Source organism: Porites lutea, chromosome 6 (genome assembly GCF_958299795.1).
Source record: "Porites lutea chromosome 6, jaPorLute2.1, whole genome shotgun sequence".
In the NCBI taxonomy this organism is placed as follows: domain Eukaryota; kingdom Metazoa; phylum Cnidaria; class Anthozoa; order Scleractinia; family Poritidae; genus Porites; species Porites lutea.
The window spans coordinates 6,195,386-6,211,294 of NC_133206.1; the positions used below are offsets into that span (position 1 = coordinate 6,195,386).

Genomic DNA, 15,909 nt, shown 5'->3' on the forward strand with positions numbered 1-15,909 from the left:
AACCCAGAGGTGTTCCATTGCGAACCAGGATGGGCTGAGCAGAGGAGTTCGTCCACAAGAAAGATGATCGTGATATTAATTGCGACCGCTATTGTGCCTGTGCCATTCCCGGTGATCGTATTCCTAAACGTGCACGTATACAGGACGGCGAAAAGGCAAATAAACGCCATTGAAGCTCAAGTGGGTGGACACGGTGATGCTGTAAGCTCTCAGCAGCAAGAAATGTCGAGGCCGTTCAGAGCAGATCGTAAGGCAGCTATCGATGTGGCCATCGTCATCGCCGCGTTTTTGGTGTGCCTTCTGCCAGGCTGCGGTATGAGTATATGCCAAAAACTCGTTACAAGCATCGATGTTCCAGCCGGAGTGGTTCTCGCGGCAAAATGCATTTTCTTCCTCAGCGCAATATGCAACCCGATCATCTATTCCATCCGTAAAAGAGAATTCCGTGATGCGGTGAAGAAGATGCTCCGACGGATTGGAGTTTGTCAAGATTCTAACAGCAATGACATCGTTTGACCGGTGTAATAATTGCGAGAAGTGGCCATGGTCAAGTCAGCTGTTGAGCAGCGCCGCCAATTCAATATTGTTACGGACATAATGCATACGCAGTAGTACGTAGCATCACAGAAACAGTTCCGCGCCCAAATAGGAAACTTGTCTATCTCGGTTCGACTAAGCACAGGCGGCCAAAACTCTGTGGGACTGAGTTCGTTGGACTTTGAATTTATAAGAGAATGTATGAAAATAAACAAAATACGTCCTAAATTCCATTTTTTGAAAAAAATAGAAATAAAAATGACATATCTTGTGTTTGTGTTTTGTTATTTACTGTCTCTACGCCTCTAGAGCCATTTGGAAACCGTAACAGTAACTGTTAGTACAACTCTGTTAGTACAACTCTGCAGATTATTTTCATACATTCTCTTATAAATTCAAAGTCCAACGAACTCAGTCCCACAGAGTTTGGGCGGCCTGTGGACTAAGTTGCTATCCACAAAGCATGTTGATGCGAATCACGAAGAACTCATAAGAACTTATCTTTTTCTGCAGCTTTATTTGTGAACGTCGAAAACCTGCAAATCTCGCCTCAAATGAAAATCGTACTCAAACGAATCGAGGACTTGCACATACATGGTCGACCTTGTGGCTGTAGGTGGTTTTCTGATAAGGAGGAATAACAGCCACACAAAGGCTACCTAAGTTCTCAATAACAATCGCTCGATCTGAAACCTAAAAGGAAAGAAAAAAAGGCAGGTCTAAACCATAAAAAGACTAACTTACCGAACTGTTCGGCTTCAAAGTTGCTAACAATGTCCCGCTACGGACGACAACACAGAACATATGAAGCGAAAAATGTCCAAAGTCACGTGACAGACGGAACAACAACAACAAAAAACTCGTAAGGGGAGTCGTGAGCGACAAAGCATGAAATAATAACTCAGTTCGATAGGAATTGTAGAAAACCTTTACTGTGATGAAACTGTAGAATAAAATGTTCTTTAACTCATTGGTTGTATTATGTGATGTTCTTCTAGGCGGGTTATCGTTGGCTTTACTCTGGATTGTTAAAGGGGTCACTAGAGAAACGCAAATAAGGGGTAAAATGGCAAAATAAGAAATTAAGGTGGCTCCACCCAGCATTTTTGTAGGTACACATATTTGCTCAATTTTTCAAAGTTTTCAAAGGACACGAAATTCAGAGGTTTTATAGGACCGGCTAATCTGATGTAGCACTGAAATTTTTTTAAAGAAAACCTATCGACGAATTTTGGTTTAATCGCTGTTTTCGTGAAAGTAGCCTTTAAAATTACAAAAAGGGCTCAGCATTGCGTTTTACTCTGATTTACATGTTTTCGTGTTTTTCGAAATCGCGCAAATCTACTTGCGTTTAGCCGGTTGTAGAGTATATGAGGGTCTTTTACAAAACGAATGAGTGATAACAACTTTTCAGACACATCCAAAAAGTAGCAAATTGGTCTGCATTTATAAGTCCAGTCTTCAGTTCATGCATAATTTATGCCCTTTTTGTAGAAATTCCTAGTTATCTCGAAATTCCTCTTTTAGATTTTTGTGAAACTTCGCACAACAGAAGACAAGCACCCAAGGTACAGGTCAGGCATTTCTAAAGAAAATGTCGATGAGGGCTGCAATTCGATTTTTTTTGTGTAAAACATTTGTTTTAATGGTTTTACAATGAAGATAGATTTGTTTAAGTCTAAAAGATTCAAAGACGGAAGCCGGTACCTACAAAAATACTGGGTCGAGCCAACATAAATTTGCTAACCACTTTAAACGCTCCAACAGTTCTGCGAAATACTTAATTCCCAAGAATTTTGAGGTTGTAATATTACTAGATGTACTTGCTTACTTGATGCAGTATAGCAATTAAACAGGGGCACCCAACGACGATTTCCCTCTAATTTTAAGCTATCCAGAGTACTTTTAGATCTCTAGCCCTGAAATACTAAGAGGCGCTATAAAATTTGTATCTGTTCGGTTATCGATCCTAGTTAGGGGAATTCAAGTCTTTTCGAAATGTACAAGGGCTTCAGTATTATTATCCAAGAAATTTTATATGCAATTTAATATGTTACGAAAGTCAGCGTTTTTTGGCTTGCTCCCTCCACGGCCTTTTTTGAATCCGAAAATTTTAGGTTTCCTTTTTCTACGAAAAATATCATAACCCGCCGGCAGTGAAATTGGAAAAATTAAACCTCAGAAAATCGTAGGGAATTTATTACTAGATATTAAAGACTGCTTCGAAAATTGTACATGAATGGAACAGTCATCTATAAATTTTTAGCCGTCCTCGAGCGAAAGAAAATCCTTCTCCGAACAGATATTTTACAGAAAACAGTGGTCGGGTGCCCTTGACTAACTGCTGATCGCAAGAGCAAAGCAGGGCATAACGATTTCACCGCAGTTTTGTTTCTCAGTTTTCATGACAAAAAGAAAAGAAAGGAAATGAAAAGCACAGGATTCAGGCAGTGATTTGCCGTTTACTGATAACAAGTCTGATCCTTTCCTCCATCGATCGCGACCTAAATTCAGGCCTGACTTTTAGTCTATTTAGATTATAGCCTGCATAGTAGGGGCGAAGAAAGAAATTTCGAAGGTCCCCGCGCGCTTAATTTCCCCTCAAACCAGCAGGAGAGGACCTCACAAAATTGCAGAAAAAAGATATAAGGTGAGAAATTAATAGAGTGAGGCATATCTTAATTTCCAAAAAGTCTAAGAACGATTGAGGTTTTACGGCTCTAGTGTGATGAGCCTAGCTACTCCGCGAGTGCCGTGAGGCACAAAATTTTTACGGTTCTAAGTTTTGCATTTTTTCCAGTAATACGCAAAGGTAAGTTCCGGCAAACGAAAAAAAAAAAAAAAAAAAAAAAATAAATAAATAAAAAATAATATCCTCGTAAAAATTTACCCCAGAGTAAATATTTTCAAACTCAAATTTGCTACTCAAAAAATACATGTAAGAATTCGTGTCTATTTAATGTTCGCAATCGAATGACGAAGGAAAGTACGTAATTTGTTTTACTGGTTTTACGTAGGGTACGGACACCGTAGAAAATAATGTATTTCCATTGCATGGCTCAATAAAAACGAAAATTTTATCGTTAAAACAGTCGTGGCCAGAGCCTATGACCTGGTCCTGGAAATTCTGAAAATCGCAAAAAGTAATTTCCGTCAAGAAAAATCAAGCTGTGCTAATCGCAAAAATTAGTTCCCGCCAAACACAAAAACTCGCTAATCCGCAAAAATATACTCCCACGAAAGATTTCGTGCTACACGACGATTTGAATTGATTTTAATAGTGATTTCTTACTACTCAATGTGACCTCAAAATAAGATATTATCTTCCGTGAAAAAAATAAAAATAAAAACAAGCGAAACAAGGCCTTAGGAAATTTAACGTAATATATAAAAGGTTACTGTTTGATTCATATGGTATTTTTTACAAAACTGAGAAATGTTATTACAACCTTTCAAGATATAAACGATCGTTTATTTCAAAGTTGGTGCCTACGTTTTTTACTGATCTTAGTCACTTTACAATTTACTTAAAGAAAATATCACAGTAAAGCAAAATGTAAGCAAAACTATTGAGGTAATAATTCTGCCAAATCAAAATTGCAAATTAACTAGAGGGTCGTGAAGGGGTAAAATGGGAACTGGGATTAGCCTTATTGTGGACTGGGAAAATGGGATTTACTCACTGGGACTGAGATTTAGCCACTGGGAATGGGATGAACAATTATAAAATGAGAATGGGATTTCTTTTCTTCAGCGGTCTTTGCTCCAATATTTTGAAATAAAAAAAAAAATTCGTAGCAATAGACCTTGCACTCCTCAGTAGAGACCGTGAAATCAGTATTTTTCGCCTTCGCGCCCGCGGTCTAGCTACCAGCTAGCAGTGAAAGCGGAGACAGTGAGTCAGACGAGGATTGTGCAGATGATAGAATTGGTTTTCATATGGTTATGTCAACAAGGGCTGGAAGAGAAAGAGTGTTCACCAGCAGAATGAGAGATTTTCTTCAGTCCAGGTGAAGGTACGTGTATCCAAATAGCGTCAATCAGTGCTTTTAATTTATTATGCGCATGATTTTGCAAATAATCATTAGTAATAGGATTTTAGATTTGGTAACTGGGATTTTGGCAAAAATTAGCCTGGGAACTGGGATTTGGGCCAAATTTAGGCTGGGAACTGGGATTTGGTACCCCCCTTCACGACCCTCTAACTAAAATAAGGAAAAAGGAGATTAGTTGGGAAATAGACAGAATTAGGCCGTATGTTGTCAAATATTTAATTCCCAAGAACTTAAAAGTTTTTACTTCTTGTGATTTAGTAGTCTGCGTACAGACCCCTCTTCCCTCAGGAAAAATCGGAGAAGGGGCGTCTGTGATTCAACGTCGCTAATCCTTTATGGAGGCCGAATTTTTCCTGAGGGGAGGGGGGTCTGTACACAGGCTATTTTGACCTTTCCTAGAAGAAAAAAATGAAAACGAAGCAAAACAACTTTTACAGAAGTTTGAATATGTTTCACTTATATGAAATCAGTTTATTAAAGAAACATATTACAATCTTTGCGATTCAACAAGATAGCGATTTCTTTCAAAGGCCGTACCTGTGTTTTTGTCAGTACTCTTCGGGAAATATACTTTTTGTTTCCATCATGCCAGGCATTATTACACTGATGCAAAGCACATATAAATTGAGGCAGAACATGCTGCGAGTATCTATTTTCCAAGAATTTTGAGATTGTTACTTCTCATAGATGCTTACTTTATGCAACTGCTAGCCACTAAATCGCCACTGAATTTGAATTTTCGATTTTATGATGATTGCTAATGGAGCAAAATAGCTTATTTCACTACAAAACGTGTACCTTAGTGGCAACCGTTTTTCGATAGTGTGGGAAAATGGCATTCAAATTCCATTTACACTTTTGCGAAGAAAGAGCTCTTCTTGCTCGCAGGCTATTCTTTTGGAGGGACAATTTAAAATGCTTAATTATGATGGCCGGTAAGCTGTTCTGGCCGGTTCCGTTTGTTCCATCTAAAGTTTTGTTTTCGGATGCTTCTTTTACGGGTTGTGCTGCTTTTATTCAAGATTCTAGTCTGGTTTGTCGCCGAAATTGGTCCGTTGAAGAGTCTCGTAAGTCTTCCACTTGGAGGAAGCTGGTTGGGATTCAGTTTGCTCTTCAGTCCTTCGAGAATCATTTAATACGCCAAAGAGTACGCTTATACACTGACAATCAGAATGTTGTTAGAATTATTCAGCTCGGTAGTATGGTTCAAGATCTACTGGACATAGCTTTGAAGGTGATTTTTTTCCGTCTCCCAGTGGCGGATTCAACTGGATATTTCTGATTGCCTCGACAACAGAATGCTAAAGCGGATTTTTTTTCAATCAGCAAGATAATTGATTCTGACGACTATTCCGTTTAACTATGAAGTCTTTGCTCAACTCGATGAGTTCTGGGGTCCGCATACGGTTAACAGATTTGCTTGTTATTAAAATGCTAAATTGCCTCGGTTTAATTCCAGATTCCTTTAGTGCAGAGGCTGTTGATGCTTTTACACAGGATTGGTCATCATTGGCCATCGTCGGTAAAGTTTTAGCCCCTACTATGAGATCTTCTTCGGTACGCGGGACTTTAGTTGTGCCGATGTCTAAATCTACATACTTTTGGCCCTTGTTGAGTACGAATGGTTTTCATCTAAATTCGTTTATAGCAGGCTGGATGTACCTTCCGAGCAGACCCGATTTGTTTGTCAAGGGTAGAGCAAACAACTGCTTATTTTCCACAGACCACTTCAAGTCAAGGTGTCTTGCTCCACGCATTGATTTTGCTGCTACGAGTGACCATGGTTCATATGCGGGGTTTTGCACATCTTCAAAGGGCCACTGCTTCGTGTGTGAGCCCTAAGAGCTCTGTGTTCAAGTATGTGCCTAATCCTGCTTTCACCCTCCTGTTTTGTTCAGTTTTGGATGGTTTTGGGCAGTAAAATTATTATTTTGTGGACGCCCCGGAAGCCTTTGTTTATTAGACTGATTAGTGCCCCTCGGCGGGGCTTCTCGTCGTTATTGTTATTTAATCGCCAGTGATGTGGTGTATTTCTTAGCCGCAGTTCTACCGTTGCATTATGGCTCATTTCTGGAAGTAGCTTTATTCTTTGCATCCCTTTGGTGTATTCTCTTCATTCGTACCCTTACTTGTAGGGTTACTGGTTTTACTGGTTGCTTTTTCCGCATCAAGTGATGTATCGTATCTTTATTGGTACCAGGCACCCCTGGTGGTGACATGTACAGCAATATCGTTGCATTCTGTTGTTCCGTTTGTCCCCCTGTGGCTCGCCCGTGTCTTTCACTTGGCGTTTAATTCACGTGTGATTTAGGATTATTGTCCTTCGGCATCGCCCTTCTCAGGACTCGTTTTGACTTTTGAATGTTGTTTGTGATTTTTATGTTTTGATATGTTGTATATTATACTTATTCTGCATTTTCTTTTTCTCCGTCTCTTTCTCTATTTTGTTTGTTTTCTCTCCTGGTTTGTTTAGATATTTTCGCTTCCGGCGTTTGAATGTCTCTACCTGCCCTCCAAGACCCGTCATTGAGGGACCTGGGTTCTAGATTGGAGTCTACAGTAATTGCGTCTGGAGCTTCGGAAACACCAGATGCCTACAGAAGATTGTTTTTGAGATGGAGAGATTTTGCCTGCTCTGGAGACGTAATTCAGGTTTTTCCTGCCAGTACAGAGCATGTTGCCCTCTACCTCCAGTACCTGTTGGACACAACTCGTTCTCATTCTGCTGTGGACTCTGCCATTCATGGAATCCAAGGGGTGCATAACTTGGCTGGCATTTCTTCGCCGACTGACAGTCCTTTCATCCAAGCTGTTATTAATGCCGTTAAGCGGTTGACTGGAACTCGTTTGTTAAATAAAAAAGAGCCTGTTTCACCAGATATGTTAAGAAAGCTCGAGGAGGCTTCGAATTAAGATAGCCTCCTTGAATTTAGGAATATTTGTATTTTTGTTTTGGCGTTGGCGGTTTTTTTCAGAATTGATGAAGTTCTCCGTATTAGGTATAGAGACATTGTTTTTCATACAGGTTATGTCGCTATTAATTAATGTTGACAGAAGTAAGACCTATCAACTTAGGAAAGGGTAAAGAAGTAGTGATTTCTGAGAGTCCTAGCACTCTTAGTTGCACTGTCAAGATTTTGAGGCGTTATTTAAGTAAGGCCAGTCCTTATGTTCTTGATTCCGGTCACTTTATTTTCTGGCCTCTTTCAAATTCCAAGTCAGGTCATAAGTTGGCTTCTCTTAATAAGCCTATAAGTTACTCTAGTGTAAGGGATTATTTTAAGAAAACCTTTAAGGACATTGTTCCTGACATCTCGCTATTCAGTACTCATTTGTTAAGAGCAGGTGTGGCAGATAGGTTATTTCAGAGACACGGCAGATAGAAGTCTGTTTCAAAAAATAGTTATGTTCTTGGAGTTGCGTTTGTTAGTTTCCAGGAGCTTGGATATTTAACTTAAAGATTTTACCAATATGTTCCGTTTGTTTCATCATTTTCCTCTTTCTTTGACTCTATTAGGATACATCTGCATCAGATGACTGACTAACGTATCATAAATAAGGGTTTTCGCATTGAAAATCTCGTGTTATTGGAGTCAGAATAAGGGGTTTTCAGCAGTAGGTAAATCAAAATTTTTCGTAATAAAAATTGTGATAAAAAAGGGAAAAGGTTTTGAGGAACTGTAAAAGTGATTTCAAAAACTCAATAATAATTTAAAAAGGAAAAAAACGAAAGAAATTAATTTTTAATGAGTGTCTTTACACCTGATGAAGACTCGGCTAAACTTACGTCCAATTTTTTAGACAAAAATAACCCCAAATCTAAAATCAATGTTTGTGAAGGAATCAGTTGACCTATATCAGAGATTTTGAAGCCGTTCAAAAAACTCTTCACGTGACTCAGTTCGTTAGGCTAGGGAGTAGCATTTGATAGATAAGGCGATGACTCTTGAACCTAATGGCCTAAACTGCCGTGACGAATTATTGTAATCCATATCCTTATTATTTTTTCTTTTTCAGTTTTTCGTGTTGTACGTCATTTCCGCCTCTCCCTTTTAAACAAATTTATTGCAACATTCTCCATCTATGATATTATGATTACTTTCATAAATTCAGTAACATCTGTAAACCTGAAGAAGGCTGGTATGGCCAGCTGAAATATTGTTATGAAAAAACAATATACGTTGTTCTAAACAGCTTTGCAGTAGTCTTTGGACTTTGTTGGTTCTTAATATTTTGGCTGATAAGATCTTTTTTCCAGAGATCCAACGTTTATAACCAGCATGATCTTCGTCCACGGATTTTGCGGTTAATTTAATTCCTTTATCTCTGGCCCAGCTCTTGAATGGTTTCGCTGCTACCTTACTAATCGCTTGCAATTTGCGTTAATCAAAGGGTGTAGATCACCGTCTCGCGAGCTCAGGTGCGGTGTACCTCAAGGTTCTGTTCTCGGACCGACTCTATATGTACTACACATCACCACTGGCCGACATTCTACGATTCCATGAAATGCAATTTCACTTTTACGCCGATGACACTAAATTATGTATTTCTTTCTCTACAAACAGCGATATGGAACTAACAAATAGTATCACTACGATTGAGGAATGCCTGTCCGACACTGATAAGTGAATGTCCATCAACAGACTAAAACTAAACAAAGACAAGACCGACCTTCTCTACTTATTCTCAAAGTATAATCCACAACAATCTCTACTCCCGCTTCGCTTTGGAACTGACATAATCAAGCCCTCTTCACATGCAAGAAATATTGGCGCTATCTTCGATGCCACTTTGCCTATGCTTCCCCATGTCAACAGTGTTTATAAATCTGCCTTTTATCATCTTCGCACCATTTCCCGCATAAGGAAATACTTATCAACTCAAACTGGTTATTCACACCTTTGTAACTGCCAAACTCGATCACTGCAATTCTCTGCTATATAATGTCCCCAAAAATGACATCAAAAAGCTTCAATCGGTGCAGAATGCAACTGCCAGACTGATTAGACGCTCTAGGAAGTGTGATCACATCACTCCCATCCTCTTCAATCTTCACTGGCTACCTGTTTCTGAACGAATACTACCGGAAGTTGCATGGAAGTGAGGCTTAATAACCCTCGCGGCAAATTTAAAATAACGAAGTAAACATGGCGGACGATCAAGTCGATCTTGCTCCAGAGGACTTTCCTTTAGAGAAGAAGAGAGAAAAATTTACCGTTGCTCAACTAAAGTTTTGGTTTAAATGCCGCCGTATAAATCAAAATGGTCATAAGAAGGAACTGTTGGAAAGGTAGGTGTACATAATCTGGCTTTGTGCGATCGATCAGCTGTTTATGCCGTTTGCGCACCGCAAAATTAATCACAGAAATCCTGGCATATTATTTTCCCTAAGCGCTTCTAGGATATATAACACGTCTAGCCTTTCGATCTGTAGCAAAATATAATAAGGCAGTTTTTCTATACCCTTTCTGGTTCATCCAGGTAGAAGTCCTCGCATGATATTATTATGCCTGAGCGCTTCTAGGATATAAAACACGTTTAGCATTTCGACTCCTAGCCGAAAATAAAAATAGGCAGTTGTTTTATATATCCTTTCTGGTTCATACAGGTAGAAGTCCTGGCATGATATGATTGCCCCCGCAGGGATTTAGCCCAGCAGGAGAAATCCCGAGAAGGCACTCTCTAGTAACTCGCGCATATATCAAGGGAAATACTTACAGTTGAAATATACAGCTAGTATGGCAGAAAAAATCTCGATTTGCTTGAACAGGGGCCGCGAGGAATCGGTGGGTAATGATGACGTCTCTATCGTTGGCGCACGCGAGTAAGAGATTGTTAGGGTGACGTAAAACAGAAAATATCGAAGGGACCGCTTAGGTAGATTTTGTGACATTTATTGTACGGTCATACTTCGATAGTCTTTTGCGTTACGTGTTATCAGTGACATTCTGTGGAGCAGTTGTTTTAAAAGTTATGGACCAAAAGACACTCGTTAAGCGCAGATCAAGTTATAAGGTGCCTATAATTGTGTATATAAACACTTCGAGAGTTTTCCAGACACGAGTTCTCAAATTTTTGATTGGAAACAATTCACCAGACACTCTTTCTCTCTCTTTCGGGGAATAAGACTCAGTCCCAAACAAGCACGACGAGTGAATCAGTGGCTAGCTTATCACTAGCAAAACGATAGACGATTACAGAAATTGGCCGACAATCAAATTCTGTGCTGACCTCTTCCCTGCTCACGGATTTCCATCTATAAAGTTTAAAGAAAGACTAGAACGCGCGAGCGTGAATTTCAGTGCACTGTTCAAACCTTTAATTTCTAAGGCTTACTTTGCGGCAAATACATGTAAAATGAACTGTATGTAAAAAGTGAAAGAGAAATAGCGAAAAATTCAACTTCTAATTAAATCTTTTTTAACAACAACGAAAAAAATAGCAGCAATCTTTAATGAATTTCATGCAACATGTTACAGTTGTTTTGTCCACACAATTAGCAAATATGCTATTCCTATTCCTATAGTTTACAATTATATTTACAATAAATGGTTATAAGAAATGACACATAAACACTCACACACAAGGAGAAAAGAAAGAAAGACAAGAAGGGAAGGGAAGAGAAAAATGAAAGAAAAGAAAGAAAACTCTCGATAATTTAACAAATAATTAAATAAACTATAAACAAGAGAACACTATAAACAGGAGAAAGAGAATTCTTAAAATACTATGGTAAAAGAGCTATGAAGGTAACGATGACATTGAAGAGAAAAGCTCAATAAGGCTGCGAGGGACCTCAACATAGTCATCATATTCAGACTGCAGAAAGTCTTCACGTAAACTCTTGATCGCTTTCCGATATTTGGTTCGGCTAAATAGTTTTATTGAGGGTGGAATTGAGTTTTAAATCTTAAGACCGATTCTTGTAAAGGAGTCAATCATTTTTTCCGTCCTCGAAAACTTATAACATGAAAAGATTCATTGGGGCTGATCTAGTATCGTAATTATCAATCGAAGACGATTTAGTAAATTGGTTAAGGATTGTAGTTGGCGAGCACTGTCTGTTGATATCATACATGAGATACAGTGAAACCTGTATTAAGCGGACATCCTCGGGGAATGCTGTAGTGTCTGCTTAATACAGGGTGTCCGCCTAATACAGGTTTCGATAGATAACGTCATATGAGGTGTCAAATGCCATTCAAATGAACAGTGGAAACGTTTAGAATACTCCCAGAGACTATGACGATATACCAGGGACCGCGGAGCAAGGTGAAAAGTGGCAGGGCTGACAATTGAAAATAATTTTTTCATATTGAAAATCGAAAAAACGAATAAAATCATAGTATTTGATTTGTTTCTGTCGCGTGACTTTGCATACTTTATCCAGTGTATTTGTTGCTCTTTATAGGTCGGCCAACATACACGGTCAGTTCAGATTCAATGCAAGAAAAGACGCGATTACAATTTTAGTATAGAAAATACTACACTGAAGTGATCTGAAAAATTTCTAACTATGGCCGTTCACTGTTCAAGTAATGTTATTCTTCTTGCCATCGAATATTTCATTCGAAAGGAGAAACTGACAAAAGATAAAACTTTTATCAACTCAAAACAACTACTCACCTTCGTTTGGCTTGAAAAAGCTGGTAATTTTCTTCATTTCGTCTGATAAAACTGATAAAAAACTCTGCCGGAGCTGGAAATACAAAACACGCTGCCGAAAGAAGCGAAGGAGTGGCCAAGGCATGGCGTTTGATCAAGGGGCAAGTCGGCCCCAGAGCACAATTACCGCGAAAAGCACAGGAGCCCCACAAAATGCCTGGCGTTTGAAATTAAAGAAAATACAGAGAATATAGCGGAATATAGACGGAAAAAAACTTGTTTCAAGTCTTTTTTTTTATTTTAATTATTTTTCTTTTTAGCGCAAAAAGTGGGGGCGGGGACGCAAAAAAGTGGTGGGGCCGCGGCCCTACCAGCCCCTCCCCCTCCGCGGTCCCTGTATACGTTTGCATTAATTTCTTTATTTAAGTGGGCCAGTTGATCAAAGTACCATAAACATAGATTGCAACTCAAATTTGAAGAAATCAGATAGGTGGCAGTCTTTCGCATTTTCGTTGTCTGGCATGTTAGGTGGTGGAATTTAATTACAAGTGTCCGTTTTTATACAGGTTGGAAACAATAGAAATGACTATTTCAGGTACTTTTTAGGTGTCCGCGTCTGCCTAATAGAGGTGTCCGCTTAATAAAGGTTTCATTTAAAGTAAATAAGGGTAATAAATTTGGGGACTTCGGCTACTGTCCGCTTAATAGAGGGTGTCCGCTTTACACGGTGTCCGCTTAATACAGGTTTCACTGTACTTCCGTTGCATGCTTTTTTAGTTTGCAACGTGGGAAAATGTAGAAAATAGAATTAATCTTTTTTTTTTTCGTCTAAAAACAAATCAATCAGCACAGTCACGTTTAACTTCTTGCGAGATTAAAGGAGTTCTTGAAGGTTATTTCTGTTGGCGTAGAAGGTAAAACGTTTTCGAAAAGACGGCGACATGTTACATGTTGTAGTTTTAAGTAATATATCAAGCATGAGACGCAGTGTTTCATCACTAGATGAAACACCGAGAAAGGGAGTTGAAAATGCGACGCATTTTTGACGAACTTCGTGGTGTTTCATCTGTTGATGAAACACTGTGTCGAGTGCTTGATATTACTTCTCAAACAAAATGATTTTAGAGGGAGAAATTAAGGATGCAAAATGAGCAGTTTTTCACCTGGTTTTCAAACACTCGTTAAACATTAAAATAATTTCCTTATAGCCTGCGAAAACGTCCGTTTCTCCTCACTCTTCGCCGCTGGGGACGTTCCGCGAGGAGGCTAATTTCCTTTGTATTTTCTTAATGAATTATTAATGGCTTTGAGAGTGCCGTAAAATTCCGAAAATAAGTCCTCCATGTATAAGCCCCTCCAAATATAAGTCCCCCAGACTTGTAACGCAAAAAACCCTCCGTTAAATCGCCCCTCCAAATAAAAGCCCCTGGGGGGCTTGTACTTGTTAATTGCCCTCTAATACAAAGTAAAACAAAGAAAAACGGTAAATTTCCTACCAAGAATAAGGCTAGCCTAATCTGCTTTTAAACGCAAATTTCCCTCCGTACATAAGCCCCTCTGAATATAAGCCCCTCCAAAAATAAGCCCCCCAAAAAGGGCCTTTGAAAAATGTAAGCCCCAGGGCTTACTTTCGGAATTTTACGGTATTTTTAGTTAGATGCACTCGACTTTTAAAATAGTGAGATTTCTATTTTTCCTGTTGTTCCCCGATTTTGGTACATGAATCTGTAAAAATCTTGAAGAAATATATCGCTAACTTTTTCAAAGAATATATAAATTATCTCAGAACAAACCAAACGAGTTCTCAAGTGCATTTAATTTAGTCCCGTGAGTACGCTAACAATTTGCGAATTTACTAGAAACAACCGTCTAAGAAAACATATTTTTTTATAATATCTGCCATACTAAAAATACTAAAACTGCATGCGCAACTGACCTATAAACAAAATAAAAACAATGTTACAAACACACTTTGTATTTCTGTTGTGTTGTTGTTTTATTACAGTTCAGGAAAAACTCGCTAAATTTAATATAAGCTAAATTAACAAAAAGCAAACAGCCAAAAAGCGAAGGCAAACAACAATTCTGTTACCTTGAGACTAGCAACTCTAGCTTTTATAATAATGTCTACAAGAATCCTTAGCTTGAACGGCGATGCGATATGCGTCTGGCAGTTGAAGTTTCTTTCGCAGTGAGCCTCAGCTTGCGTACTCCGTTCAGAGACGTCATGCCCGGGTAAAATTTCAAATGAAAAGCTTTGTTTTTGCACGGCTAGCCTCTTAGACAGAACGAGGCTAGCCATGCATAACCACAGCTTTTTTTAAATCTCCTGAGACAAAATGACCGCCGCGTGACAAAGGTCTATAAGCGCTTTCAACTTCCGTTGACTCCACCAGGCAATCAGATCCTGTGGCATTGTTCTGACAGCCAATCAGCGTTGCGGACAAAATCTAGCAGCAGACTTTGTATCAGGCCCAAGTTTAGCGGGAGTACGTAAGAGAGAATGTCTGAGAACTGCTAAAATTGGGCCTGATCCCAGCTTAATTATGCCTAAGCTCTTCTTGATATATTATTATAACACGTTCAGCATATTAGATGCGAAATACGATCAGAGATTAATGGATAAAGAATGTTACAAGCTACTAGGTATCCAGCAGAGATCGAGGACTAAAAGTCCCCGATCTCAGCTGGATACTGAGTTATTTTTGGTGGCTAAGAGCGCGCGGCTTGTCGTGGGCTCTTCTGCTGCTTCACACTTTGCTTGTCAACGTGCGACAGTGTAGTTGAACGCTGATAGAGAGGAGAAGCTGCTTCCGAATGTTCCTAGATGTGTTGTTAAGCACTCGGTAGACTTCAAATTAGTTTTGGGACCCACCTAGAAGCATATGAAACAAAAATAAAAATTAATAAATCGAAAATGCCAGTTCAGTTATTGTCTTTTGAAGCGGTAGTAACTCAGAGTTTTTTTTTTTATTTCAATAGGAATCTCTTCTCAGATTTTGGTTATGCCAAACTAAAATGTGCGTTTGCAATAATTTGACCTTACACGTAAGACATGAAAATTAAGATTTGGGGCATACCTGGTGTCGAGTGAGTGAATATCAGAGGTTTGAAACCGGCTTCAGGTATATTGGCTTCATTTTCTGAGATTTTATGGGTTAGTAAGCAGATTTTAAGTTGAAAAATGTTGTCTTTATTGAGCATGATGTCTAGAAGTTTGAATTATAGCTAAATATTATACAGCGTATACATTTAGTCCATCCATCAGCTAGGGGGGGTGTATGGCTCACTTAAGGGGAACAAACAAAACTTGTATAATCTTTATCTTTGAGTAAAAAGCATGACAAAAATGCAAGATAGCAAGGAAAGAGCAGTAGCTTTCACTCTGTAAATCGAAATTTACCCCAAATACCCTTCTTTTGGTCGCCATCTTGGATTTATAATAAACAGACCTTCGATTTCTCTCTCAAAAACACACGATTTTTGTTTTGAAGTTTATTTGAAATGATAGGTACCAGAGATATTATTTTAGGATTGTTATAGTTAGTCAAGATAAGATGACGTCATATATGACGTCATAGTGACCGCCATTTTGCTTTTAGCATTAGTGTTTTCAACTGCTGTCTCAGTTATAAATAAAATTACTATTCGGGCCCTCTACATCACAATGCTCGAAAAACGTGCAAAGGACTATTGTAACGTCGATTTCCAC

The 15,909-nt window shown here is 38.8% G+C and overlaps 2 protein-coding genes across 2 annotated transcripts; both read left to right on the forward strand.

The window, feature by feature from the left end:
• Positions 1-63: 63 nt before the first annotated feature.
• On the forward strand, positions 64-516 carry LOC140941815 (trace amine-associated receptor 9-like). The gene has a single exon (XM_073390826.1). The coding sequence runs from the start codon at positions 64-66 to the stop codon at positions 514-516; it is 453 nt and encodes a 150-aa protein (XP_073246927.1).
• Positions 517-7,088: 6,572 nt separating this feature from the next.
• LOC140941816 (uncharacterized) lies at positions 7,089-7,505 on the forward strand. Its single transcript, XM_073390827.1, has one exon. It carries the CDS (start codon positions 7,089-7,091, stop codon positions 7,503-7,505), a length of 417 nt encoding a protein of 138 aa, XP_073246928.1.
• The last annotated feature ends 8,404 nt before the right edge of the window (positions 7,506-15,909 follow it).

What these genes read in the sequence shown, in the direction of transcription:
- LOC140941815 (XM_073390826.1), top strand. Translation starts at nt 64, where the DNA reads ATGATCGTGATATTAATTGCGACCGCTATTGTGCCTGTGCCATTCCCG.
- LOC140941816 (XM_073390827.1), top strand. Translation starts at nt 7,089, where the DNA reads ATGTCTCTACCTGCCCTCCAAGACCCGTCATTGAGGGACCTGGGTTCT.